At 42.6% G+C, this 27,874-nt stretch overlaps 1 protein-coding gene across 3 annotated transcripts in view; it reads left to right on the top strand.

The window, feature by feature from the left end:
• Positions 1-27,874, top strand: part of AFF2 (ALF transcription elongation factor 2) — a 1,055,119-nt gene that overhangs the window by 1,004,740 nt on the left and 22,505 nt on the right. For all 3 annotated transcript variants that reach the window (XM_069612762.1, XM_069612763.1, XM_069612761.1), the window contains one exon: positions 6,221-6,270. In XM_069612762.1, the coding sequence (XP_069468863.1) occupies positions 6,221-6,270 (50 nt within the window). The remainder of the gene's footprint in view (positions 1-6,220; positions 6,271-27,874) is intronic.

Below are 27,874 nucleotides of genomic sequence, written 5' to 3'. Positions count from 1 at the left end.
TTTCCATTTTGTCACTCTGGGGCAGTTTCTATACCGCAAATATCATATATTTACTTTTATAGTGGTTCATATATGACAGAAACATTGCCCTGATCTACTATAACCCATTGCAACTATCCCGCCCTACAATCTGGGAAGAGAAGCAGGCTGTTTTTATCTGAGTATTTGTGTTTTATTTCAAATATTAAAACAAGGAAATGCAGGTGGTCCCCTAAAATCCAATGATGGGGATGTCACCTACAAAACACTAACATAACTTCAGACTACAATGAGATATAATACACTCTGGCCTACCTATTATGTATCATTAACATGTTCATTTAAATTCACACACACATCCATTAATGGAAAAAACAGACTTGATTGACTATTTTACTACATCTGAGTACTGTTCTTCTCTATTTGTAGGTAACCAACTTGACCTTGATGTTTTTATAAAAAATAAATAAATCTGTAGTATATTTATGTCTACTTTAAATTCACATCCAACCTGAAATCAAAAGGTGAAGTAGTTCTAAGAATAATGTTTGAAACAAAGCAATGTACTGCACGTATAGCTCCAATATGGTTCTCCAATAATCATGTTGATTAAAATCTAACAGCATGGACACTATCCTGGACAAAGTGTCAGTTCTTAGCGTTGGCATATACACTTATTGATTCTATTTCTATTACATTGGACTTGTTACTTGAGTCTCTCAAAATGTCTCCTGCTCTTGGACTGCTGCTCACTCACTGTTTTCAAGGAACCATTGTTACCTTTATGACACCCCATGTCAATGTGTTCCCTACAGAATAGATTTCAATTACTTTATTTTATATGCTAGACACTAATCATAAGACGTATTATTTATTCCACAATCAATTTGAGATATCTAAAGCTTCCATAGATCCCAAAGTGCAAGAGAAATTTCTTATATGACAATGCAACATAGGGATTCAATTTTAACTATACATCACAATGCGCATACACCTTGCATTATATTCCCTTTCAACAGGACTCCCAAAATACCTTTTAAGTGCTATCTTCATTTATCTAATTCTCAGGAAATATGTTTAGCTTTTTATGAAGCTTAAGAACCCACTTTTCCTTTGACTTTCAAAGCTTCTCTACAGGTAGAGCCACCAACCGCACTCAGTTAGCTCCACCATTTCAGCTCTTCCTTCAGTCTATGCCACTACTCGAAAATCCCTCTCGTGTTATCTGGTTCTGCTTTGGGAAAAGGCCACTGCACGTTTAAAGAAAATTGCCATTCTGCTACTTTCAGTTGGTATACAATTTGCTTCTCTCCATTTGGACGGGCTCATGCTTGTCTGTTTTCCCCAAAACACTCTCTTTTTCCTATGTGTATATTTAAGTATTTTTGAATTCGACAAGCCCTGTGGTAGGTCCACTTCACTTTCTCTCACCCAATCTTGCCCTACTCTTTGGTTCTATTAGCCCACTGAATTTTATGTGCCAAAAGGTGGTGTGTTAACTACAAAATACTCATATAGGAGTGAAAACTGATAAGGAAGTAATAAATATAGTTTTAAGTGATTCCTTAGATCAACATGCGCTATTGGTGAAAATAGCATATTCTGATTCATATTCTGATTCTGAACAAGTTTCAAAACATAGCAATATCATCTATATTTCTGCCACTTCATGCATGATGAAGTTGTCAAAATATTCAAATTACGCGAAAACATACTTTTTAATCTATCATTCCTTTGTGCGGGTGATGCTCTTTTTTCTGCAAATCGAGATCTGTATTCAGTTTTTCATTTAGCCAAATAGTTCAGAAATTACAGCTGATAATGTTGTTCCAACTGGCATCTGTTATGTTGTAAAAACTGGGTTGTGTTGTACATTTAACTGCCCTGGATCTGTGTTGCTTGGTCATTATCAGTGGCAACCATCTATTGCTTATGAAAATGCCATTAAATATGACAAAACCCAAATTGGTAATCTATTCTGCATTTCTAGGGACTAAAGTACCACATGCACATTCTTTCTCAAATTTAGGGCCTGATTCACAGAAGCGTTTTATAATGGTGCAATCCCATAGGAAAACGCTCTGTGAATCAGGCCCTTGGGGACTGATTCATGGAATTCTTTGCATGGTTCAAAGTGACTTTGCTCTGCTGAAAACTGACTTTGCACTGCTGACGCAAACCCTGGTTCATGGAACTGTGCAAGGTGTATTTTTGCAGTGCAAAGTCATGTTGTACTACACAAATGATTATACACTGACTTTGCTTCGCAAAAATACACTTTGCACAGTGAGACTGGGAATACACTGCGCAGTTCCATGACTCAGGGTTTGTGTGGGCAGTGCAAAGTCTCTTTTCAGCAGTGCCACTTTGAACCCTGCAGAAAATTCCATTAATCGGGCCCTAAATGTTTTCATGATCACTGTGCACAAATACATGTAAGTTTTGAAACTTAAAAACTCTTCATTGATGGTGTCCAGGTAACGGCTATAGAGCAACACTGTAAATCACATTCATGGTGCAGGTGTGGGCCCTCACATTCATAGTGTAAAACACATCTGTAGAGCCACAGGATGCAGACCCGTGGTCTACAGTGTTGAATGAATCAAAATTGTTAAGGACAATGAGAATGGGGAGAGGCGACAGTAGCGGGCAATGGAGAAAATGTGCAACAAGGTAGAGGGATAGGGCTGTTGAGGAATACTTATACCATGAAGGTCTTTTTTTTAACATTAACCTCGATTTTCTTTATAGTGCTACCTGTTATTTATTTTTTCTGTGACAGGACGGCGATTTTCTATTAAGCACCTAACTCTAGACAGTTGTGTGAATGATATAACATGATATGGTATTCATAATGCGCCTATACACAAGTGTTTCAAGGCACGACGATGCAAGTTAAGGGGAACAGAGGGAAGACAGAGGCAACGATTTTACTAGACTAGGTGACATTGAGATTGCGCAAGTGCAGGGGAGGGGGAAAGGGAAAAGTACGGAGGAGGGGGCAGTGCAATACATAGGAACAACATTGAAGAAATAAATAACATAAGTAAAAACAATAGGTAAAAAGTGCGGCCAGCTTGTGGCAAGTGCAGGGGTAAGTGCAGGCATCAAGTGTCAAGAGCTGTTATGGGACTGCAGGGATTCAGAGACAGCCCCCAAGTGCAGGGTTTCCAGGGAGGCAGTGCAGGTGTGCAACTGGCAGGGAGGGGACCAGGGCCTGAGATCAGAGGGTAGCCATGTGACCAGTGCAGATTCAGTCAGGAGTTCAGTAGGGGAGAGCAGGAGAGAAAGCAGAAGCAAAGACGAAGGTCTTGAGGTGCTTCTGGAACCAGAAATTGTTCTCCTCAATTGTCAGGGAGGCTGTTCCAGAGGGAGGCCCCAGCCAAAGAAAGAGATCTACCACTATCTTGTTGGTATGCGAAGCGACTAACCCTGAGGGAGTTGGAGGCAGATCAGCGAAGAGCTCGGGAAGGAAGATATTTAGGAAGAGAGAGTTGAAGGTATTGAGGCCCGAGGCCCCAGAAGGCCTTGTGGACAATGCAGAGGGTTTTGAACTTAATCCGTGCAGCCACTGGGAGCAGTTCAGAACGTTAACAAAATAGGTTCACTGGAAAATAAAACCTTGCTGACCCATCTCAAAGTAGTGAAATGGCTATAAACCTGGCACCACAGCTCCCATTGTGTGCCCAATTGTGTTCTAGATCGGGGAGATATAGAGAAGTGCTGAACATTGTCTATCTTCCTCCAGATTTACATTGGCCTGCATTGAAAATCATACACCCTGTTGACTTTGTGAAACTGTTATGTTTGTTTGTGTTTAATATGCTTGTCTTTATACACCAGGGGAAAGATAATCTTTGCCCTTCTACAAACAAATGGAGCAAATTAAATTAGAACCATTTTTTAGCTTTTATAATTGAAAGTGCAGGAAACATGTTGTTTGTCCCAATCTGTAGTATCTAAATATGTTTTCGCTAGGGCAAACATTTACAAGACTGTACTTTTTACTCTTTTATTATGTTTGATGCAGTACATAAACAAACATATATAAATGACATTTCTTTTGATATTATGTAGCAATCTGTAGGGTTTAAAAGACCAAGACATTACTATATGTACAAAAGCATTGTTTGTATTTGTATTTGTTTTATTTATATAGCGCGGACCAGGCCCAAGGGCACCCGGGCGCATATCTTAGTAGGACATTACAGGTATGACATATCATCACAGTGGTCAAACAGATTGTAAACAAAAATATACAATTGATGTTACGTTGTTGGTGCTAACTGAAGGTTACAGCCATTACTATTGCAGTGCCATTACAGAGGAAAATGTCAAATGCAAAGGTATCGACAAAGTTATAAATATAGAATGTAGAATATGTATTAGAAATCATATCATAAGCATAGTATCTGTTAATAGAAAAACCTAGTGCAACCCATACAAGAAAAACATGGTTTAAATTGAACATTTTTCCCTTTTACATATGGCAGAATATACCTAGCACATGAACTTCAAATAAATTCAAATGTATATGTCTAAAATAACCATCATTTAAACTCTCAGGAACACGTCAATCTCCAGGCCTCTTTTAAAATACCACTTATATCAATCCATGGAAGGTAAGGTAGGCAGCTGGTTTACCTGAGGCAATAGGCACTAGTCTTAAACATCAAAATGACATTAAATTAAAACATTATATTGGAAATAAAGCCCAAAACTAAGCTAACCTGACATACAACCATTCCTGTTATTAATGGAGCGCTGGCCAGTCCCCAAGTGCATTTTGAAAAAGACATGACTAGGTAGGTACATTTAACTTTGACCTGGGAAAACATTAAAATCCTGATTCCTGGAACTGTACAAAGTGCATTTATGCAGGGCAAGAATTCACTTTGCACAGTTCCACGAATCAGGGTTGGTGTAGATAGTGCAAATTCACTTTTCAGTGGTGCAAATTCACTTTGAAACGGGCACATATTCCATGAATCGGGCCCTCAAAGTTGAAACTATAGACATCGCTTCATAGGACTGTATCAGTTGTGTAGGAGGGATAATTGGTGGCCAAAATAGCAGTGAGACATCCCAATGCAATAGTGACATTGGGTGCTCTGTCCAAATATTGCTCATAAGTACACTAGGTACAAGCAAACTGAGAGATCATATAGCAAAATGTGGAAGTACATTTGAAAATAGAACTCAGGTGTGCAGCCAAGTAGCTCTTTGCATATGGCTTAATAGCTGTACTTACTGCACTAGGACTTTTGATTTTAGCACTTGCATAATTTGTTCATTTTAGTTTGCCATCCAAATAGACTGCAATCCACTATCAAAAAAAATCCATGAGTAAAAATAAAGTAGCTGACAACACCTGCAAGAGATCCCTTGTTCACACAGAAACTGCCTACATGCGTTTTGATCAATATTCAGTCATTTGGCCACTCATTGATGAACCCCCCCCCCTCCGGCCTCCCCACCCCCCACTCCAGCTAAATTCTCGTGCCAGTATTGTTAAGATGGCTTTGCATCCATTGCAGGGGGCATGCCTCATGCAAATGAGGGAATCCCATTGCGCATTTGTAGGCTTTGTATTAGCAAATCAAAGCATGAGCAAATCACCTGAGTGGCGGCACACTTGCAGAGTGCATGGATGCAGGAGTGTACATTTAGAAAGTGAAAAAGTAGCACCACTGGCCTACCATGGTGTGAGGGTATCCCTACATATTATCCCCACCAAAAATATTGCCGTATATATGGTCGTCTGGAACGCCATAGGCGATATTCTTGGGGGGGATAATTTGTGGGAGCTGGAGTTGTGGGGGTGTCCCCCACACATATAAAAATAATGCAGATGTTGCGGGGGTGTCCCCTGCAGGGTCCATGCCTCAATATCGGCGCAAAAGTATGGCAATATTTTTGTATTGCGATATTTTTGCGGGGGTATTAACAAATGGAACCGGTGTGATGGAGCTAGAGGCAGGTGGGCTGTGCTGCTCCGATTATTGTCCGCCGTCTGTACCTTGAGCACTGCAGCAGCACTGGGGACACGCTACTTTATTTGCTAATTGTGTGCGTGATGCGCTTGGATGACACTCTGGTCGCGGTTTGCTCATTTGGACCACGATTAAAGCCACACCAAAAACCAAAGCAATCTCTTTGACACAGAAAATTCATATTTCCAAGTGCTATAAAGCGAATCAGGTATGTCCTTTCTGAGTAGTGTTTTATTTGTTTCTTGCAGAACTCGTCAAAGGTCTCACAAGCACCTTCTCCTTGGGAAAGCAATGGGAAGTAAGTATTGCAACTTTCTGCCTTTTTTTGTGTGACTGAGCGCTTGCACTTGAAAGTGCGTGTCGAAGATCAATAGGCAGGCTCGGCTGCAGTCAGGCTGCAGCCACAAGCTGGGAAGCCACATGCGTGCAGGTAGAGCCAGAATCTTTCATCAGATCGCTGCTCGAGCCAAGGGATACCCATAAAAGAAATGTTAATTAGATGGAGGACACTACATCAAGGCAGAAAGGCATAGTCAAGCTAAACTCCTGGCAGTCATTTCTCAATGAATCGTTCAGTAATGAAAGACCAATGAATATTTAACTGATATATGATAAGTGCTGTTAAATAAACGGAAGTTATAATTATAGTGACGATGTGGAGGTACTTAGTCAAACAATTATGCGCGGCTTTGTGATGATCCACTTCTCTTTACTTACATACCTTGACCTAAAATTTTAAATTATGGTGTACTATTTCTAATTAAATGGCTAATGTATTCACGTGTGCGGCACAATTCTTTGGTGATTAGCAGGTATTATTCTCACTGCTTTTACAGTATTAGCAGTGATCTCTCACGCTTTGCTCAATACAGGTCATTTTTAAAAATCTCCCAAAATATTTCAGAAGAGGTTTTCATGTTTAGTGCTAAATAACTACACACCAATTATTTTGATACCATGAAGTCATAATAAAGCAGTCAGGTCTAACGTTGCCCTGTGTGCCTCTGGGGTCGATGAATTGAATAGCTATGGACGGTTCATGATAATACGTGTTCTACACAGTGCCACGAAAGGGAACAACTGCATGACAAAGTAGGCATATTAAAAGTGAGTTGCTAATATTGTTATTGTATTTTATATGCACGTGATTTTATGGACTGTGAAAGGAAAATAAAAAAATTGCAAGCTATGATCATGTCTAAGTGTCATCTGAAATAGTAAGGATCGTTAACATGATGAGTTATTGTTTCATCAAATGTTTACAGTGCACTGCACAATGCTAGCTAAAGGAGGCGGAGTCTGGACTTCTAGTTCACATGAATACGTTCATGATCTTGGTTCTTTAGCGTGTGCTAAGGTTCGAGATCATTAAATCCAGAAGCTTAGGAAATAAGCTAAGGCTGTGTGTCCTGAATAGGATTTGGGGAAAACACTGGACGTTTGCTCTCTTGTGATTTCCATTGGCTTATGTAATGGTTGCAAGGGGTCAATCCTCTTCTGCAATGATATCATCAGTTGCTTGCTCTTTATGACACATATACTTTAGAAACATAGAGCTCTCAAGTTTCCCTATGCCATGTGCAAGCATGCTATCCAGTCCTGAGCATATTCTTTTCATTCTCACACTTGTAGGTTTGTGTTTCCTATTTCAAATTCAGGACTACAAGTCTCAATATTTTTTTTAAAAAGTCTTGTATGACCTACTGACACAAGGAATGGCTATACATTAGAGCTCTGCATATAGGTTCCGACTGATTCCAAAACCTGGTGCATAAGACAACTGACAAAGGATATATCAATTACTTTGCCAACAACTAAAATACAACAATGATAAATTGCATCAGCTACAGAGGCAAACGTGGTTCCATCATTAAATGTGACAGATTGTAACTGAGGGTCACCGTTTTGATACCTCGAAGAGTGGGAAACTATTTATGACCCTTTACCAATTTACCCAAAAACAACTCTGATTCCTGTTCACTTTGAACTTTTGAGTTTATAGGAATTCGTTGGCCTGTAGAATAGTGCCATTTTCAAATATGAGATAGACGTGTAAAGCTAGAAACAAACTGGACTCAATAGGAGAACAGCAAGGCCAACTAATGCTTCTGTTTGAGGTGTACGAGAGCTCTCGAGAGCAGCAGAGGAGGTCGGATCTGAAAGGGAGTAATAATCAAGTTACGATTAACTGATCTAAGCAGGGGAAACACATGAGACAATGTGGGCCTTCCTCTCAAGAATAAACTAGAACACTCATACATCGTGTCCAGATGCCACTCTTCAAATCAGAATTTCTGGTCTCTTTAGGTTACTCTTGGAATTTTAGGTGGTGGACAAGGGTTCATTCTAACCCTCTTCAGGTCAGAGAGGTGGTGCCTGAGATCCATAATGAGTGCCAAGCAATGGCAGTAGCATGTTCAGGAAAAAGTCATAAGAGAGCTTGCACTGAAAGGGTAACTATAGCTGGATCTCCAGGAGGAGGGGCTGAAGCCAATGCTGTTATCACTTGCAGTCTCCTTTACCATAGACATGTGCACATTCTTCACCCCAATGTGTATTCCCTCAGGATGAGCCAGACCTCTACATTTCTGCCTGGATCCTTTAATGCTCAGTCCTCCTATCCTCAAATTACATGTACCATGCACGTAGAAATGAATGTGACATTCTGTGCAAGCCTAGTAAGGGGGCAAATATGCTTGTTTTAGTTTAAAGCTGTGAAGAAACAACTGATGCATAGTGTATGCATTAGCTAATCAACTGCAAACGCATATGAACCTATTTGTATGCGTGAAAGTCTTTTTCTGAATATATCTTGGAAAGTTAGTTCAATAAGGCCACTCTGCTTTATTTTGTCTTAGCAGTCTGCCCACAACCCAGGGGGCCGACACCACGCGTTGACATTACACATCTTTGATAATGTTCTAATGAGTTTGAGCAAACTTCACAGCATGTGATTTAATTATTGGAATTCATGTGGTCTTTTATACCACACTGCTGCGACTGGCCTCACTGTTCATGGTTCTGTATGAAAATGGGGTTCATTGGTGGCATAAGGATAAGAGGCAGATGTGAAACCTCCGGTGTTGATGGGTGCACATCAGAGGTTACTGGTTCCAGTGTGTCAATCGAGTTTCAATAGTTTGGGCAGAGACACTTGGGAGTATATTTTCTGAAGGGAAGATCTAAGACCTGATAAATGTCAGCCTCTGGGTCTGGTTAGCGGCTGATTTGGGGAGTGTGTTGGGCTTAAGAGGAGAACAATGTTATGGCTAAATTAGTGTTGATATGCTAAAGACTAGGCCTGTAATGGTGGTCTCTAGGGGATCATGTGTAGTGAAAGTTGGTAGGAAATATTAGAGTGGGGTTCATTAGCTGGAGGTTAGGAGGAGGCCATACAAAGAAAAACAGCCCACAACCCTGCACTTCTACCACTGACCTCATGCGGACAGGTTCCACTAAACATTCTCACATTGCTACTGCCAATTCCACACACAACTTTCTCTCTCTCTCTCTCTCTCTCTCTCTCTCTCTCTCTCTCTCTCTCTCTCTCTCTCTCTCTCTCTCTCTCTTTCTCTCTCTCTCTCTCTCTCTCCCTCCCTCCCTATCTCTCTCTCTCCCTATCTCTCTCTCTCTCCCTCTGCCTCTCCCCCTCACTCCCTGTCTCAAATAAATGCTCCATTCATTACTGTAAGCTCCATGCTAAGGGTCATCAGAGGCAATACGCTTTGGGTCAGAAAAAGGGCTGCTTACAATTTGAGGATCACAAGTCCCCATTTTACCTTTCTTACTTTCTATGGTAGCCAGTTGAGATATGCCTCAAACCTCAATCAGATATGTGCATGTGCTGTGCTTAATTACTTGACGAGACACTTGACTTTTGCCTACCAGGGAAACATCCATCGAGGGGCAGTGGAAGGCATTTGTTAGGTGGTTGGGGCTACAATCACTGTTTTTTGTCCCAGAGGTTTACCTTGCTGTCTCCCACAAGCCTCAAACTCCTCTCACAAAGTGCATATGGCCACAGGCCAAAAGAATATTCCTCCAACGCCCAACAGCCTCATCTAACCAGATGTTGCGGTAACAACACCTTTGGTTTCAGAATGATGCTACACAAAGCTGGGTGCACCATCCATCGGCCTAAAGTGGCTGTGGTGGCTTTAGGAATGTGAAGAGAAGCAGACCGACAGTGAAAGAAAGGTATTTGGGTGGGGGTGTGAAGGATAGACCAATAACACTGCCTTCTCAGTTTTCTGGCCCCTTGCTAGGTAAGGGTCTTCGTACAAGTTCCTTAAAAGCTTTGTGAAACTGCTAAATTATGAAACCAGGAGAAAGCAAGCATGCAATCGTTTTTAAGGGATTTCCTTCCAGATAAATTGTGATTTTTTTTCAAGATTCGCATATGCACAAGGTGTCAACAGTCTGCACAGGGGGTTTACTTGAGCCGGGAAGGTACTAATGTACTGCCTCACTCATTAACATATGTTCTGCACCACGAAAGGGAGTAAGTCTGTCTTTCTGGCTTCGGGTAGGGTTGATGGATCTTTGCGCTAATATTGACAACATTTTCACAATTCTCATGAAATTGAGCTGAAAATCCTACTTTATTCAGAGCTCGTTTGAGACATGTTATTTTCTTTGATACAGTACAAATCTAAGGAAATAGCGACTGGGTATTGAAAGGAGGGTGGAAGGCAGCTATTACAGGCAAAGTAGCTTTTAAATTGCAGCTGTATGTTGGAAGCACATTAAATCCCAATCAGTTCGGTTTGGTTCATTTTCAATTCTAATTTCAAATCTCTTTGCTTTATGTTAAAACAAGTGTTTTGTAATAGAGCCATCAGCAGTTCAGAAAACCCCTGAACCCCTCCTCTTCAAGCATGTAAATAAGGAGGCCCTTGCATGGCAGTTATGCTTATGATAGGAGGCCATCCCATTGATTAACACCTTTCAGGTTAGTAGAAATTAGCATCAAGACAATTACCTATTAGTCACACAAAACACTTTCAACCCCTACCACTTTGGCTCGCCATACACTGCAGATTGCATGCAGGGGACTACCGACTTTAGCACCTATGTACTGTTGTGTCGCCTGCATGCAATTTTAAACATGTACACAGCGTATTGTAAAATGGAATGTAAAACCAGGCCTTTACACTTTAGCTTTAAACTCCACCTTGTAAAAAATGAATAACTCTTCTAAAATAAATATGCTGCCTGAATATTAAACTTTGCATACACCATGTATTAATGGATTCCTATGGAATAACCCTGCTCTTCAGTAGTTGATAATTTGAGGAGGATGCCATAGGAATTCATTTGTTTTACACCTGCATGAAAATAATATTCATGCATATAACAAAGTGCACACACAAGATGGAAGATGAAAGCACAACAGAGATATCAACTACAATCTGTCCACTACTCCATTGTGTGCACTGCAAACTGGATGGGAGCATGACATAGAGGCTTAAAAGCATCGCACCTTGCTTTAACACTTCCATTTCCCACACAAACCATTTATACATGGCCCATAGGGTGTACGCATGAAGCACAATATCTTGAGAATTATTATTTTATTTTATTTGAATATTTGCTTAGCACTGGCCCTACCCAGAGAGTATTGGAGAGCCTTGCGTGGTTCAATGTTTGAAAAGATGGGAGTTGAAAAAAGAAGTTACAAAATGTGTTCAGGAAAGGATAGGATGATTAGGGTAGACAAGTGATAGGAGTGGAGGAGTGCACAGCATTTATGAATGATCATACATGTAAGGGGTGTGCTGCTTTGAGAAAATATATCATGCTATATTAAACCAATCATGTCAATAAAAGGCTTGCCTTAAAACACTTCGAAAATTAACTCACTGCAAGTGACAAATTGACTTTTGCCCTGCAGTAGTACAAGGATGAGTAGAGGCTAAAGACCCTACTCAGTCATCACACCTCCACAAAGAAAGAGTCAACCCAATCCTAAAGGTAAATAGGCACAGTTAATAAGAGATATACCTCCTTCACCTTTTGTGGTAGTGTGGGACGAGAGAAGGCTGTACTCTCAGAGGCGGGTGAATGTGAAGCCATAGCAACCCAAACAGCGAAGTATAACAGTCCAAAATAAAGGAAGGTCCAATCACATTTGTATGAAACATTAACTAAACACCATATGCAATTATAAATAAATAGAAAACACTACGAAAATCCTCCCCTCTAAAAAGAGGTCAGAATATTTAAAATAGCAAGATACAGCACACTCAGAAATGAGGGTAGTAAAGGCACAATGTTCGAAAAAGGACATGTTCTTGAGTTGCAAAAAAGTAATTGATGTGACCTAACCATACTCGACGGCCCAAAATGGACCAGAGGGACAGTTATCAGTCAATAGTACCTTTGCAGTGTCTTGGTTGTTTGACACAGCAAACCAGGTTTCACAGTGCTGCTTGATAGTTCGAGATGTTTTAAATGGAGCTGTCACAGTAGTCGAGCAGCAAGAGCAGATTTCTAGGCAGGGTCGAGTTTTAGTTGAGTGATGGGGGTCGTGGAGGTCACCCGGTTTGGTTTGGGGGTCCAGGGTCAATAGCGATTGAGCTAGCAACGGGATGCACAGGCGAGTCTGTTCGATGCAGGGGCTCCATAGATGCTGTTCAGAGAGAACACTAGGGTTGGTACGATATTCGACTCTAGTGGTGATCAAGAGACGGGTGGTTTTTGCGAGTGGTTCAGGCGATGCAAGTGCAGCTTTGTTTCTTTGAATTAATAAATAAGCGAGTATGTACACATATTGCGCTTGATGAAATGGTATAAATAGCAAATATTCTTTCACCACCTAATAGTTGTTAGAACAGAAACACTATTATGGTCAATGATCAAACAATGATAAACATCTGCCGTAACGTGCAAGTAATTCACCCAGAAATGTTTAACCATATAACAGTTTCAAAAAAGAGTAACACCAGTAAAAGAAGTCAGCTAACAAGTGTTTTGACCCCTGCTGGTCTTTCTCGAGGCTGATAAATTCATGAAATTAAATTAGAGCAATAAAGTGATTCATGGTGTGGACAAAGACAATTCATTGGGGATCCAAAAAAGGAAAACCAGAAATGGCAACAAAGAAGAACGAGAGAAAAACAAAATTGCATTCGTTTTTAAAATGAAGCATATACCATCACATTTATTAAAAGCACCTGTTTAAAGAACAACATTTAAAAAGATGTATTAGATCTGCTACTCTTGCCAGCTATCAGGAATAGGTTTAGAAGGCAAAGCACTACATACATAAGAGTATGGCTAATGAACTGCAAAGCACCCATCATTCTGAATGAAACAGAATCATAAGTCTATCATATGTGACACTTGCCAAAGAAATATGAATCAGATCGGTTATCCCACGCCTCTATAAGCATAGGATCAGTAAAGAGTATGTAATAATGTGAAAGCCTGAGAAGTCATTTTTGATTTAAACATTAGGGCTAAAGTGTATTTGGGAAACTGAAACGAGTATTTTTAAGAAGGTACCTAGAAATGATTGGTGATCCTTCAATACAGCATGTTACATATGACTAATGGATGATTGGTAACTTCTGAAAGGACAAAGGCCAGCATCAGTGGAGTCCATCTTAATGAGCTGGGAAAGTGCCATTGTGAAAGACAAGATATTTTTTACCAAGAATCGTTCAGTGATCTGAATACTGACATTGAGTCCAGGTCTGAATGAGCTCACTTGCACTTAGAATAACTAAAACGGAAGGACAATTGCAGACCTCTTATTAAGTGGGCCCCAATGGCTCCTTGCTTCTTGTTTTCAATAGTGCCTCATACAGTAAAGCAACTGTACTACCACCTATACGTTGGACAGAGTTGGTGCCCGGCTGTGATCAGCCCTTGTGGTGTGCCACATTCAGATTGGAAGCAAGTGCAATTTTCATTCTTTATTTATAGTCAACTATGACGTGCAGAGCGTGACTGACGTCATAGCATTTACATGTTTGAAGGTCCCCAGTATATCTATGTTTGCCTGCATGGAAAGTGAGATATGTCAACTCCTTAAAAGTGGTAACGAAACACACACACGTGAAGCCATTGGGTAGTCCCTCATGTTAAGGAAGAAATGGCAATAACGTGTATATAAAGTCAAGTTTACTAATATACAATATTCAGTCCACCTGACTGTTGGAATCGCATATCAACAATGAACACAGCCGTTGGGCTTGAACTTATGGGAACATACTGTGACATAATTAATATGCTGATTGGCTTTGCAGGTTAAGAGGTTCTGCTCTAGAGTGAATTGCATATGCAAGTCTATTGTGATGAATCTGATGGTGTTATCACTCCTTTTCTGGGGGTAGCTGTAGTGCGTGTGCGAAAATAAGTTAAATAACATGGCGCCGGCACGCAGCCATTTTGGACATTCACTTCCAAACCGCAATGAAGGTCTATGTTTCTGCAAGCTCAGTTAGAAGGCAGACATGATTTCTGCAATGGTTGTGATATTTTAATATGAAGCAGATGAGCTCCCAGTTGAGATTAGTTTTCGCATTGTTTGCTCAAGGACGAGCCGAGAAGGGAGATGTGCAGGTACATTGATAAGGGGTATTGGGAATGAGAGCGCTGGAGACGAGCTGGGTTTTTCCACTGTCTGGATTTTTCCACTCTTGCCTCATATGCTTGCTGTCTATGAGGGTCGGGGATTTGCCCCCCTTAAGAGGAGAAGGTCCCAATGAGGTGACAGAGAATTGGAACACCAGGTGTTGAAGTCTCGCTGAGAGGGAGGACGCCATGCTCCAAACCCCATTAGTTGATGCATGATCTCTCTGCTGTCTATGAAGTTTGAATAAAGGGCATGTAAAGAGCGAATCATTTTCTAAAGTCTTGTTGAAGTGTGTATTATTGCCTTCCTGAGTCCAAGAACATTTAGTCTGTGTAATAGGATGAGTTATGCTGAGGTCATTACACGTGTCTGAAAAGCAAAACTCTAGCCTCTTCCCATGTGGCCAGAAGACAGCAGCCGCTACCTGATCCTGACCCTGGGGGTGGCTATACGAGGGAGGACATCGTGGGGGAGGTAACCCACAGGGGGATGACCCGGGATCATTGGATGAAAACACATATCCCCTTTTTCCCGTTTAGGGATCTCCCCTTAATTCCTTATGGCGTTATAGCATACTGTGGTAGACCCGTTTAATAAACCATGAAACCTGTTAATAACATATTTTAGTATTCTGGGAATGAAATACCAAACACAGCCTATTATTTCGAGCTGAACGGAGTAATGAAGATCAGTGAAGCCGAGCGAGAAGCTCAGGATGTGCTCTAGTAGTTCTGAGTACATGATAGGTGCCGGACATTTAAAACTCCAAACCAGCATGAAGCAGAGAGATGCTGTGGGAAGGAGCCTCGTCCTCTCAGTGCCAACTGAGGGACAGGGAAGTCGGCAGAGGAAGAAGGACTGCAGAAGCAGGTCGCCATGTTGGGACCATAGTATGAAGTGAAGAGAAGTCTTCCTGATGGCCATGGGAACCGGAAAACAGTTCCAACGCTGCCTGGACATGGAGAGGGGCTCAACAACAAAATGGGAGCTACGAAGTACGTGGAAGCCGCTAGCTGAAACTGTTGAGCCTGTGAAGTGGAGACAGGATGCTGGAGAGCTCCTTCTAGTTTACGGTGAAAGGAACGAATAGAGCCACGAAAAGCCGGTGAGTCCTAGGAAGGGAAGCTGGGACCCCGGGTAACTTCGGAAAACCTATTAAGGAAATAAAAGGGCAAGCAAAGGGAATGAAAGGGATTTGAGATCCAACATTTGAAAAGAAAGAATACCAGAAGTCAATGTACGAAATAAGAACTTTCAAGTGTTTAAAAGGGAATCACATGAGAAAGTCCTGACAGGAAAGCATACCAGGCAAAGTCAAGTTTGCAACTGTATACAGTTAACTGTGTGAGAAAACCCGGGCAGGAGAGTATGCCAGGGAAAGTCAGGTTTCAAAGAAGCAGTGGGAGATACCCTTATTTTAAAGGCAGACGTTTACAGGTGATTTGACAAAAGCAAGCCTGCTTTAAGGGTCCAACCCCTGTCCTAAGAACAAGTAGACTTTGTGTTGTGACATCACATCGAAAGTGCTTTGTGCTACAGGAAGTGGAGGGGACAAGAAGGAAAGAAAGAGGCAGAGAGAAACAAGAAAGTTGAATTCCCTCTGTCTACATTAACCTCACCCTTCCCTATATTGTAATTTTAATTGGTTATTTATAATGTGCCTAATACCCAGAGGTCTCTAAGCGTGGAGCCAGGGATTGAACTTGTGTTGCTTTGCGTCGTGTTGCTTCCAAGTCGAGCGCGTTGTCCCTGACCTACCCTCCCAAGACGATTAGAATAGACCCTTTTGGTATGCAGCAGCATGGTGTGAGGCTACTCCATTTGTGAATAGGGGTGCACTTTGATTCCTGTTCCCATGCCACAGCTTCCTCTGGAGTGGATGTTTTTCTATGGATGGTGTTACTTGCCCTCACAAAGGAACACAGAGAAGCAACCACCAGAGCTACAAGCTTGCTGGGAGCAGCAAAGACAGCCGGGCTTAAGGGGGGGGGGAGAATACACATAACCCTTCCACAGCTGAACTGGGCTCACAGGGCTAGCACATTTTGACATACATTTGATGTGGCTTGGATACCTATGAGAGATGCAAGCCACCATACCTCAAACTGAAGTATGGCTTATATTTACAGCTTAACATGCAACCAGGATAGCAGGAAAACCTGCATAACTATAACATACTCTTTTAGAACAGGGATGTATATGTTACATGCAGAACTTGTACTGTAGTGACTTTGGCTGACTCACTGCAGCTGTTAAGAGAGCACCTATGACCTGAACTTTCTGTGTGCCACTGGGGAGCAGGTTCTGTAATCAGGCTACCTATTTGAGGAGGAATCAAGACAAGGCAGCGCAACACAGGTTCTAATCCCACCTGTGCTTAGAAACCACTTGCTGGTATTAAGCGAGTTATAAATGAACAATAAAATAAAAAATAAAACAATTTTCAGCAGGGCACACAATGCTTTTTGCATGAGCTTTAGGAGTTATTTCATCATTTTATTAGTTAATACAAATCTAAAAATCCAGGGCATCCACACCTTTGCCAGATGGCAATGCCTAACACTGCACTTCAGAAATGGATCAGGAAATCACCAAGCATCCAGTAAAAGGCATTGGGACACTGTGATGAATTGACTTCTGCCCTGCAGGAGTACAAGGATGAGGTGAGTGCAAAATGCCCAATCATCCTGCTCACTGCTACAAACTAAGAGCCAACACAATCATAAAGGTAAAATCAGGCACAGTCAAGAGATACTCTTTTGCCTTTTGTGGTAACATGGGCAGAGGGAAGGCTATACTCCTAAGAGGGGTATGAATGTGGTTCAGTAGCAACCCAAACAGTTCAAAATAAAGGAATGTCCAATCAAGGTTCTTTAAAAATAGAAAGTTTAATCCAACATACCATGTATAATACTACATAACTAGAAAACACAGTAAAAACTCACCCCTGTAGAAGAAACACAGAATATGCACAGATAGAATAGATAGATAGAAAAGGCAATTCAAAGACCGCAACGTTAAGAATTGATATTTCTTGATGTTGCAAAAAGGATAAAAATGGCCTAGCAAGTCTCTAGGGCTCAAATATGGACCAAGGGGGCAGGTATCAGTCATTATTGCCTTAACAAATGCATTGGGGATTCAACGGTGTCGGACGAGGCTTTTCAGCATCAACCTGTCTACGGTCTCAAAGCGTTTACTCAAGCTGTGCAGATCAGGAAGGCACCTGCTCTGGTTCAGCGGTTGAGGATGGATGGCGGTCATGCTGGTACCAGGATGCACAGGTGAGTCAGTGCGATGCAGAGGCTCAAAGGTCATGGTTCAGATAAGATCAGGGTCTGGTCGATCAACTCACAAGAGCGGTGAAGAAGAAGCTGGCGTTTCAGACAGCTTCTCAAGAAAGGCAAGTCAGTGGTACTCTGTAGTTTGAGCCGGAGCAATATCGTAATTTAGCTGACATGGTGCAGTGGCGAATCGGGTCCAGCATCAGATGGCAGTTCAGAGAAGAAGAGGTGCCAAAGGGCAGCATTGAAGGGTCCTGTTGTATAACTCAGCGTTGAGGCATGCTCGAAGCATGGCTCGGGACGAGTCGTCGTTGACAGCACAGGTCTTGGCTGTTCTGGATTCCAGGTGCTGTGAGTCCACTTCAGGGTCTCAAGGGCCAATGTCAGTCTGTTTCTCAGGGTCCCAAACATGGGGGAGGCAGGCACACACCTTCAGGGGACCTGCAGCACAGTTGGGTCCTAAGCAACAGGGTGGCGGGGAGATAGGCAGGCTTATGGTCCAGCAGCAGTGTTCAACCCACAATGGTCCCTGGGGATGGTTAGGGGACAGAGCATTCCTAAGCCTTTGAAACAGCTGCCTTCACCTTTTGAAAGAACTACTCTCTCAGCAGGGCCCAACTAAATCTTCCTAAATGATGATCCAAAGATGATAAAGATGGTTCAAACAAGTGGTATGAGACTGTGACCAACTGGATTCTGCTTCGAAGGATTACAGGGATGAGTAGGGGTAAAATGGCCAACTCACCCCTCACACTTCTACAAACCAAAGCACAATGTAATCATAAAGGTAAAACAGGGATAGTTAAGAGATAAACTGCCTTTTCCTTTTGTGATAACGTGGGTCGAAGGAAGGCTATGCTCTTAAGAAGGGTGTGAAGGTGAACCAGTAGTGACCCAAAAACACTGTTTCCCAGTATAAAATAAAGGGAATGCCCAATCAAGGTTCTATAAATATATATCTACTTTAATCAAACATGCCATCTGCACGTAGAATGAATAGAAAACACTGTACAAAATCCCACCACAAGGGAAGAACAGAGAAGATGCAATAGGCTCGAGAAAGGTGCACTCTGATCATAGCTCCAGTGATGGTAGGTAAATCACTAGCCACAAAAATGATATCTTGGATGAAAAGAGGAGTGATCATGACCTAGCCAGTCTCTGGGCTCTAAGTGGACAAAGGGGGCAGTTTAGAATCAACAGTACCTGGATTCAACTCTTGGTTGGTTGACAGCATCAGACGTGGTGTCGAACGTAGATGCAAGCAGATCAAACTCAGTTGAAGCGCGTTGGATTGCGTGGGCCCAAGCACCAAGAGGATGTCGAGTAGGGGCAAAGGTGGGCACTTGGTGTGGCAGAAGAGCGACTCTCAAAATGCAGGCCGGGGAGGTGAGTGATGCTGCAGCAGTTCGAAAACGCAGGTGACGGTCACTGAAGTGGTGATCTCAGGTGCATTGATGTGTGGCCGATGAGATGGCAGTTATAGGGCTAGCTGGGTTGAACCCTGGTTGTAAACCCTAGTTAGACTGGGTGTGAGACTCTCCAGTGATTCTGCTCCAGTTCTGGTGATGAGAAATCACTTCGTCCTAGCCGGTGACAGCTTTGGCTTGAAAGTGGAAGCAAGTGGTGAAGGAGCACAGCAACCAACGCTGAGGACTTCCATCTTGTTCCAGATGCAGTGAAAATGGAGTGACCAGTTTGAGGCAGTAGAAGAGAGAGCTTTGGCTGATCTGGCCCTCTGGTTACTGTGTGGCCCACTCAGTGGGACTCGAGGATAAGGGGTTCAGTTCCGGGCCTGCTCGCCCAGCTAAGGAGTTTCCGATGCAGATTGGTGAGTCCTGATCCACAGCAGAGGTCACTCCCAATGTGCCCAGGGTGTGGGTAGGGAGCAGATATTCCTTCTGTTATGGATGCTTCCTTTTTCACCTCAGGCTGAGGGCTTTGAAAAGTACAACTTTCCCAAAGGAAGTCCAGTGAGTTCTTCAGAGCGGATCTGCAGCCTTAAAAGAACTGCGAGAATCTAAGAGAATCTGAATAAGGGGTGGGAGACACCCTTCTTTTAAAGGCAAAGGTCCTCAGGTGATTGGACTAAAGCTAGCCTGCTTTAGTGGTCCAAGCCCTGCTCTTGAACTGAGTTGACTTTGCCCTTCTGATGTCTCACCCAAAGTGCACTGCTCCAGAGGAAGTGGAGGGGACAGGAAAGAGAGAGAGGGACAGTGAGAACCAAAATGGTGGAAGTCTCCTACCATTGACTAGGGTCCTCCTGCCTATCATAATCCCACCCCCTTCCCTTTTGACTGAGAAAAAAGGCCTTTAGAGATGCAGCACCCTAGTGTGAGGCTACTCCTTTTGAATGGGTGTGCTCCTTTGATGCCCGGCCCCAGGACACCGGACCACTGTGCGGCTGTCTCGGGCAGAGGGTGTTACCTGCCCTCACAAAGAGATCAAAGAGAGTTGCCGGCCCTCCAGTTTCCTGTGCAGCCATTTGGCGGGTTACGCCCAGGTGACCAGAATACACATCACCTTCCACAGCAAAGCTGACTCAAAGGAGCTGACACAAGTGTGATATCAATTGGGATATGGTGGTCATGATCATAAGCAGTACCTTGCAATGTGCCTAAACTGAGGCATTGCTTTATTGTAGAGATTATTCTGCCACCATCATGGGATACTTGTGATCATTGACGTTTGGGTGCAGTGGTACATATTTTAAATTCTGCCGCTGCCTGGCAGAGACTTGTCTGTAACAGATGCTGTTAAATGGGCATCTGAGAGGATACTGATGCAGCAGTCCAAAGATGCATACTATGCTTTGGCATGGAGCTTGCGAAAGGGCAATCTGGTCAGAAGATTACCCTTTCAGAGATGGAACTACCCTCATCATTTTATTATTCATTAAAAATAAAAAAGCCAGTGCTTTTCAACCTTGCCAAATGGCAATTCCTTACAGAGACCACTTTTTATAGTCAAACGTCTCCAGGAGATTGGACTAATGCTGGCCTGACTTAGTGGACCAACCCATGCCCTTGAAATGAGTGGACTTTGCCCTTCTGATGTTCCACCCAAAGTGCTTTGCTCCAGTGGAAGTGGAGGGGACAGGAGAGATAAAGAGAGGCAGAGAGATTCAAAATGGCAGAAGTCTCCTTCCCTTGAACAGAGGTTCCCTGACTACTTTAAACCTACCCCCTTCCATTCTCTCAAAGAAAGAAGGCCTTTATAAAGACACAACCTGGTTTGAGGCCTGGCGCTCTATGAATGGGTGTGCCTCTTGGTTTCCTTTCCTAGGCCAGTGTCCTGTGGAGTGGTTTTTCGGATGGAAAGGGTGTTAGGTGCCCTTACAAAGTAACAACGAGAAGCAAGTCAGTGGAAAGGGGTGGGCCTTGTCTGGGAGGGATTCACATAATCCTTCCACAGCTGAACTTTGCCCACAGTGCTGACACATGTGCAAAATCCATTTGATCTGGCTGGGATAACTCTGAGAGATTTTGGCCACTCTACCCTACCTCAGTTATGGCTTATAGTAACAGTTTAGTGTGCCACCAGGGCAGGATATCCAGACTTATGCAGTTTTTTTGGAACAGGGGTGCATATTTTAAATGCAGCCCCCGCGTGGCAGAGATGTGGATGTCACTGAGCTGCCAGGAGGGCACCTGTGACCTCTGAACCTACTCTGTGCCGCTGGTAGAGCAGGTGCTGTGAATCAGGATACTCATGCAGCAGAGCACAAGTGCATACTGTGCTTTTGGCATGGAGCTTACAACAGGGGAATTTGATTAACAGATTTCCCTTTCAGAGATGTAATTACCTGCATCATTTTATTGCTTAATAAAAATAAAAAAAAGCCAGGGACACTCTTGCCAGATCGAAATTCATCAGAGCCAAACTATCTGCTTGGAGGGATATGGAGCGGCTGTGGTGGGGGCTCTGCCCCACGAATCAGGTAAGTGGGGCTGTGGTAGAGAAGGGACTGGGCACCCCGAGGGGAAGGAAGGGGACGGTTGCGGTTGGGGGAAGGTGGCGGGGTAGGGAAGCAGCCATCAATGGTAAATCATCCTGCGTAGCTTTCCCTTATCTCTTGTCATGCTGTAGAAAGCATGGACCATTCTCAGTCATGCCTCTAATTTACCAGGATTGATATTTATTAGCCCACAATAGTCCTCTCGGTAAGTGATAAAGAATAGTAGTGAGAGATAGCTGATTATGGGTTTGAAGACCCTGCAGTGTTATAATTGAAGGTTTTCGCCCTGCACATAATAACTCCATAAAGCATTTTTATTTGAAATGTTTTGGCTAATCATATTCCTTGAAGCCTTTTTCCCCAAAGAAAATGTATCTATCAGTGGACCTTTTCACTCTGAAAAGCTTTCTAACCCTGCAGTATGATATTGCATTACTTGACCTCCAGGCAGTAGGTTGGCAGCAAGTGATTTCTAATTACCACTGTTAGAAATGGGAAACAATCTATAACAAAGCATTAGTGCTGCACTTAGTAGCAACTTGAAAAGCCCATTCTTTGTGGAACAGTGTGCATACACACACTCTCTGCAATTAGCAGCACATTTCCATTGAAGCTCCTGGGGACTCCTACCGAGATGTTCATATTTCTCTTTTACACGGAGACGCCAATACCACATCATGTGGAGCTTTTCAGCTTTTTACTTTGCTTATTGCAGTGGTTGTTCTTGAAAGGAAGAGTCATTGTACTTTCCACAATGGGCCTCAATAATAGACCAGCACTGCTTACTCCGGATCGTCTGCCAATAAAACAACGTGCTGATCCTCGCAGCACAGAACATAGGGAGTTCTTATGGGCTATTATGTGTCTTGAATATGTATTTCTGATACAAAACAACTGTGTTTGGTGTACATTCAGGTTTACATAGACATCATACATGTATGAAATATAGGGTCCGATTAAGAAAGAAAGATGCTCTATGGGGAATTCACAAAGGGGATCTGAATGTGATTTTAGGATAAATTGTTATGCATTGTGCAAAAGGCCCTTATGCCCGATCCCCTCAATATCTATCACGACAAATAAACATCTCTGGGGGCTTAAGAGGCCTTCAGAGTCAGGAGTGTCTGCTACTTGAGGTTCCAGGCTTTAAACGCTTGTTCACTCAGAAAATATCTTTCTCTGGGATGGTTATAGACTCTGGAGCCTACTCTCAAAAGATATTCGACTGACCAAAAATGATCTTAGATTTAGGACGAAAGTAAAAGCTTGGTGTTGGGTTCGGGCTTTTTAGTTTTGCGGGATTATATTTATCGCATCGTGAATTGCTTCTTTTAGGACATTCTGATAGCTTATTAAATGCCCTCTGTTCGATTATTTTTCACTGAATTGTAGGGTACAGGATGTTGTAGGATCATCGAATTTGACTTATTTGAAGTGTTTGTCTTTGTGTTTTACTTATTATACCTTATTTCTGTTTTGTAAAGTACTCCGATGGTCTAGTGAGCCATGTTTGCGCTATACAAATGTGTTTAATAAATACATGTGCACATCATAAATGTACATGTGTTCATTTCCCCTTCCCAGTACATAATTGCACACATTCATTTCATGTGGGAGAGGTGCAGCTTTGCAATTTCGTGTGCTCCCTGTATTCATAAACAGGGCGTACGTGGACATTTTATTTAAGCGTGTGACATCTCTGTACATCTTTCCAGAATAGGTGAAGGGGAATGTGCAATGCACTCAAGGGCCATTTTGCAACCTGGTCTGAGTTTATCCAGCTCTATCGATTTTGACCCCTTTGTCATGGCTAGTCATGGATGTGTCCTTTTCCCAATATTTCATGATTGGCAACGTAGTCAGCCGGCTCCAGCACACTGGCTCCAGCGCATGTTTGCTTACATCTGCCCAGGCAACCTAGGCTAATGTGAACTTTGTGAATAATCTTACCTGCACATTGAGTAAACTTGGTACGTCTGCTAAGTGCTTAATTTTTCACTTCTCAGAAGTGCCCGGCTCTGCTCAAATCGACTCATAGAATCTGACAGCAAATAGATTATCCCAGTTCTGTGCGTCTCCACAATTCGAGCTTGTTCCTTACACACACACACAATGCTTGGTCTTCAGTTTGATTGTGCGCATTCAATAATATTGGCCACCTGTATCTGCCCCAAGATTTTTCATATTCACTATACATTCAGTGGCAAAATGTTTTCAAATATCTTACCTGGGTCCCAGTTTATTGCCTACACATTTTTCACATTTTACCACTACATCTAGTAATACTCTCCCAAGGAAAGATGTCTGTCTACTTGTGTGTTGTTTAACCGCTTCATTGTGGAGCCCTTGGGCATCTGTATCCTACCTCCACCCAACAGATTTGTGGCACGCACTGTGGCAGAAGTTCATGTTGTAGTTAAGCGGTTCTGTGGTATACATTTGAATTTGAATCATTTTTCAAGTTTTCTAAATTGGAAAAAATGCCTTGACGGTACCAGTTATAAGGTAAGGTCATGTTCCTTAATATTTCAGTAAAGTGGCTGCAAGAGCTACTATTAAGGCAACCCGGCTATTAAAATTATGGGGGTCATTACGAGTTGGGCGGTAAGGGTTTACCGGCACCGGTAAAGATGCCGGTGCCGGTAAACCCTTACCACCCTATTCCAAGGTCCCTTAGCGGGTATAGCAGGAGCAGCTGGCCTGACCAGCTGTTCTTTGCGGGACCCGTTAAGGGACCTTGGAGCTAAAAACGCCTTCCCCATTCCCATTGAGCCCTATGGGGGCTCAGATAGGAATGGGGAATGGTTTACTGAATGGGTACTTACCGGGTCTGCATAGGTCGGATTGTCCCGGGAAGTCCCCATTCAGTGAGACCGGACCCGGACCTGGGTTTGGAGGCAACCATGGCGCTAATAGCGTCATGGCTACCTCCAAACTCGTAATGACCCCCATATATATCACTGGCTCACTGGATGGTTCATTGTATTTGTTACTCCATAGTATGCAAGGGGAGTGATTCCTGTTGAATGTAAATGTAGGGAAACCACCAATAAGCGTTTCTGACCAATTGATGCATGGCTTCATATACCCCAAAATGTTCCCATGGGGAAGAGTTAATCACTATGGGCCTCATTCTGAGAAGGGATGTAAGGGTTAACGGTCACTGGTAACGAGACCGGTGTCGTTAAACCCTTACCGCCGTACTACGAGTTCCCTTTGCGTGTCCTTCCTTAACGCCTGCTTTTAGCAGGCGTTAAGGACGGGACCCGCAAAGGGACTTTAGTGCTAATAACGGTACCGTAATTTACAGTACCGTTCTTAGCGCCTTCCCCATTCCCATTGAGCCCTATGGGGGCTCAAATGGGAATGGGGAAGGGCCCTGGTGAATGAGAAATTACCGGTCCCTCCAACCTTGGAATGGACCGGTAATTACTCCATTCACCAGGGTGGAGTCGGAACGATTTTGGAGGCAGCCATGCTGCAAATAGCGGCGTGGTTACCTCCAAAGTCGGAACGAGGCCCTATATCTTTACTGTATTTTCAACATAAAACAAACTGATTTACATAAATAATTTTACAGTACAGGGAATATCTGGAGAAAATAAATCAAATTTTATTTTTGCAAGGCGATTACAAAAAACACCTTTTAACATGAAAATGCAATAGTATGTTTGAAAAATGTCAGTTTCAACACATCATGAACGATCGCTCATGCCCAGTCACACCTAAACAAGGATATGTGTCTAATGAAAGAAACACACATTTAACATCTTTAACACTTAACACTTATATCCATAGGTTTTCAAGAGTAAAGGCTGTTTACTGATTTATCTTCATTAATTCAATAGAGGCAACCTTCAAATCGATTGGGTGGCGTATTTAAATATTATTTAAATGTGTCTTTATCTCGCATGACTCGCTTCAACCACATATCTTCACGTTATTTAAAGGACCTGGTCTTCTTCAGGGGAACACATATCTGACCTTTTCAGAAATGCGGCTACTCGCCAGAACATTCCATCATTGAATCATTGATACAGTGAAGTATAAAAGCACCACCAACAATCCATCTTGTAAAAATAAAGGAGGGCTTTATGTTCTGCGTCGATACATTTAGACCTTATCATGAGGTGCACAGGACTACAGCGGCGAGAGATGCCGGTTCTAAGGCACAAAGCTTTACAGACTAAATTGCTCAGTATCCGCAGATGTCACGGATATTGTGCTGCGTCCAGCGTGGTTTTCTTCGGCATTGGGTGTTTTGAAACGCCCGCTCTAGCAATGATTTGTTTGCCGTGCATATATTCATCATGTTCCTGCCTCGGCAGGCAAAGCACTCATTTGCTCAGCTATGCGTAGGTTGGAGGCGTGCTGCAATCACATTCTACAGGATTGAATTGTCATGTAAATAATGGTTATTTTTTTAGCAAAAGTGGCCGCCATCTGAGGTCTGATTATCAAAAATAAATAGAGAACTTGATGCTAAAATGTCCAAGCGTGCCGCTATGCTTTGATATTGTTAACTTTATTACTACCTTTATTTTCAGTGTACATCAGAATTATTCGGCACAATATATTTTCAGAAATTATGTGTATTTTAATTCGTATTATCTTTATTTAGAATAGTTTGGTATGATGACAATACATATGAATTAAGCTAATTCTAACATTTTGCCCAACCCTAATATTGATTGACTTGTGTACCTCTTTATGTGTTTTAGAAGGCATTAAGAGTAGGACAATGCTGATGTATTTTTCCCATGAAAATTCTTTGAAACTATAATAATACCAACATTGTATTACGTTGTTAATATATATGTTTGATAACATACACGACTATTTCATTTTAAAATCACAGATCTGTTAGTTTCACACCACATCCCAACTATCGCCACCTTACTGTCACCACCAACTTTTCAACAACTTTCTCTGTGTCCTCCATTTTGTCCTACCCCAAGTGCTGTCAGAGTAACTTCTCACCGTGGGCCTAATTTTAAAAGAAAATGCAAATATAGCAAAAAGCCTTAACAACAGCACTAAGATTGCGCAGCACAAAAAGATTGAACTGCAAGGTGATTTACAAAATAAGTGCTGCAAAAAGCCCAGTGGTGCGAAAGAAAAACTGTAGTGGCCTACAGACCACAAACACTGTGACATGGGCCCACATTGCGCCGCAGCAAAGATGCCTTGGTCCTAGATTGCGCCGTGACAGGAGGCACTAAACCAGAACTTCCAGCGAGTGAGTGACACAATCATACAGAACTAATCAAATAACTGCCCTTCAAGCTCCATGGAAAAGACCGTCTTTGAGCGGCCCTATCATGCAAGTACTCACCATTAAAACATGAAATACATGTGAAAAAAGAATGAAGTCGTGTCACCCCCACATACTGAACCATGATGTGAAAGCCAATTACATAACACACAGGCCAGACAACAGTACTGATGGAATCAGTGTAGCATCTAGCTCTGAGGCAAAATTACTTACACGGAAAAATGTTGTTGGCCTACATCTGTTGGAGCACACGCATGTCTACTTCATCCTCTAGGTGGAAACCCAGGAAGGGCAAATTGATGATAGATGAGCACTTGATGAGCCTCTCGGGGTCCACTCTTACTTACTTGACAGTTGCAAATGTATAGCAGACCCCGGTGTTGAGGTCAAAGTGCTATGACCGAGAGAGCTGTGAATGATTTGCAGCAAAGGGTCAGCTGCTGGTGGGAGGGTCTGAAGTACGCAGGCTGGGGTAAAGTACACAATGGACACTGTACCCTTTAGTGAATATCGGCAAGCATTTCTGCTCTTGCCGACTCACGTGCATGTGGATTTACAACAGCAACAGCATGACGATACATTCAATGGTGTTGGATTCCTCGATGAGCCACAGTATGTGAGTGTATTATGTACACACATCCGGCAATGCGTCATCACTCCAAGATGAATCTCTTCAGCACTTTACTTGCTTCTGGTGTACATGCACCATTTGGCCTTGGCTCTGGTAACCAGCTCTCTGTGTGTAGTGCACACCTACCTGACCTGTTCAGGCAAGGATTTTGTTTGAGAGTCACTCTGTGTGTA

This window comes from Ambystoma mexicanum, chromosome 5p (assembly GCF_040938575.1).
Source record: "Ambystoma mexicanum isolate Mex_15411 chromosome 5p, UKY_AmexF1_1, whole genome shotgun sequence".
Taxonomy (NCBI): Eukaryota; Metazoa; Chordata; class Amphibia; order Caudata; family Ambystomatidae; genus Ambystoma; species Ambystoma mexicanum.
This window is presented reverse-complemented; position numbering and strand designations above follow the sequence as displayed.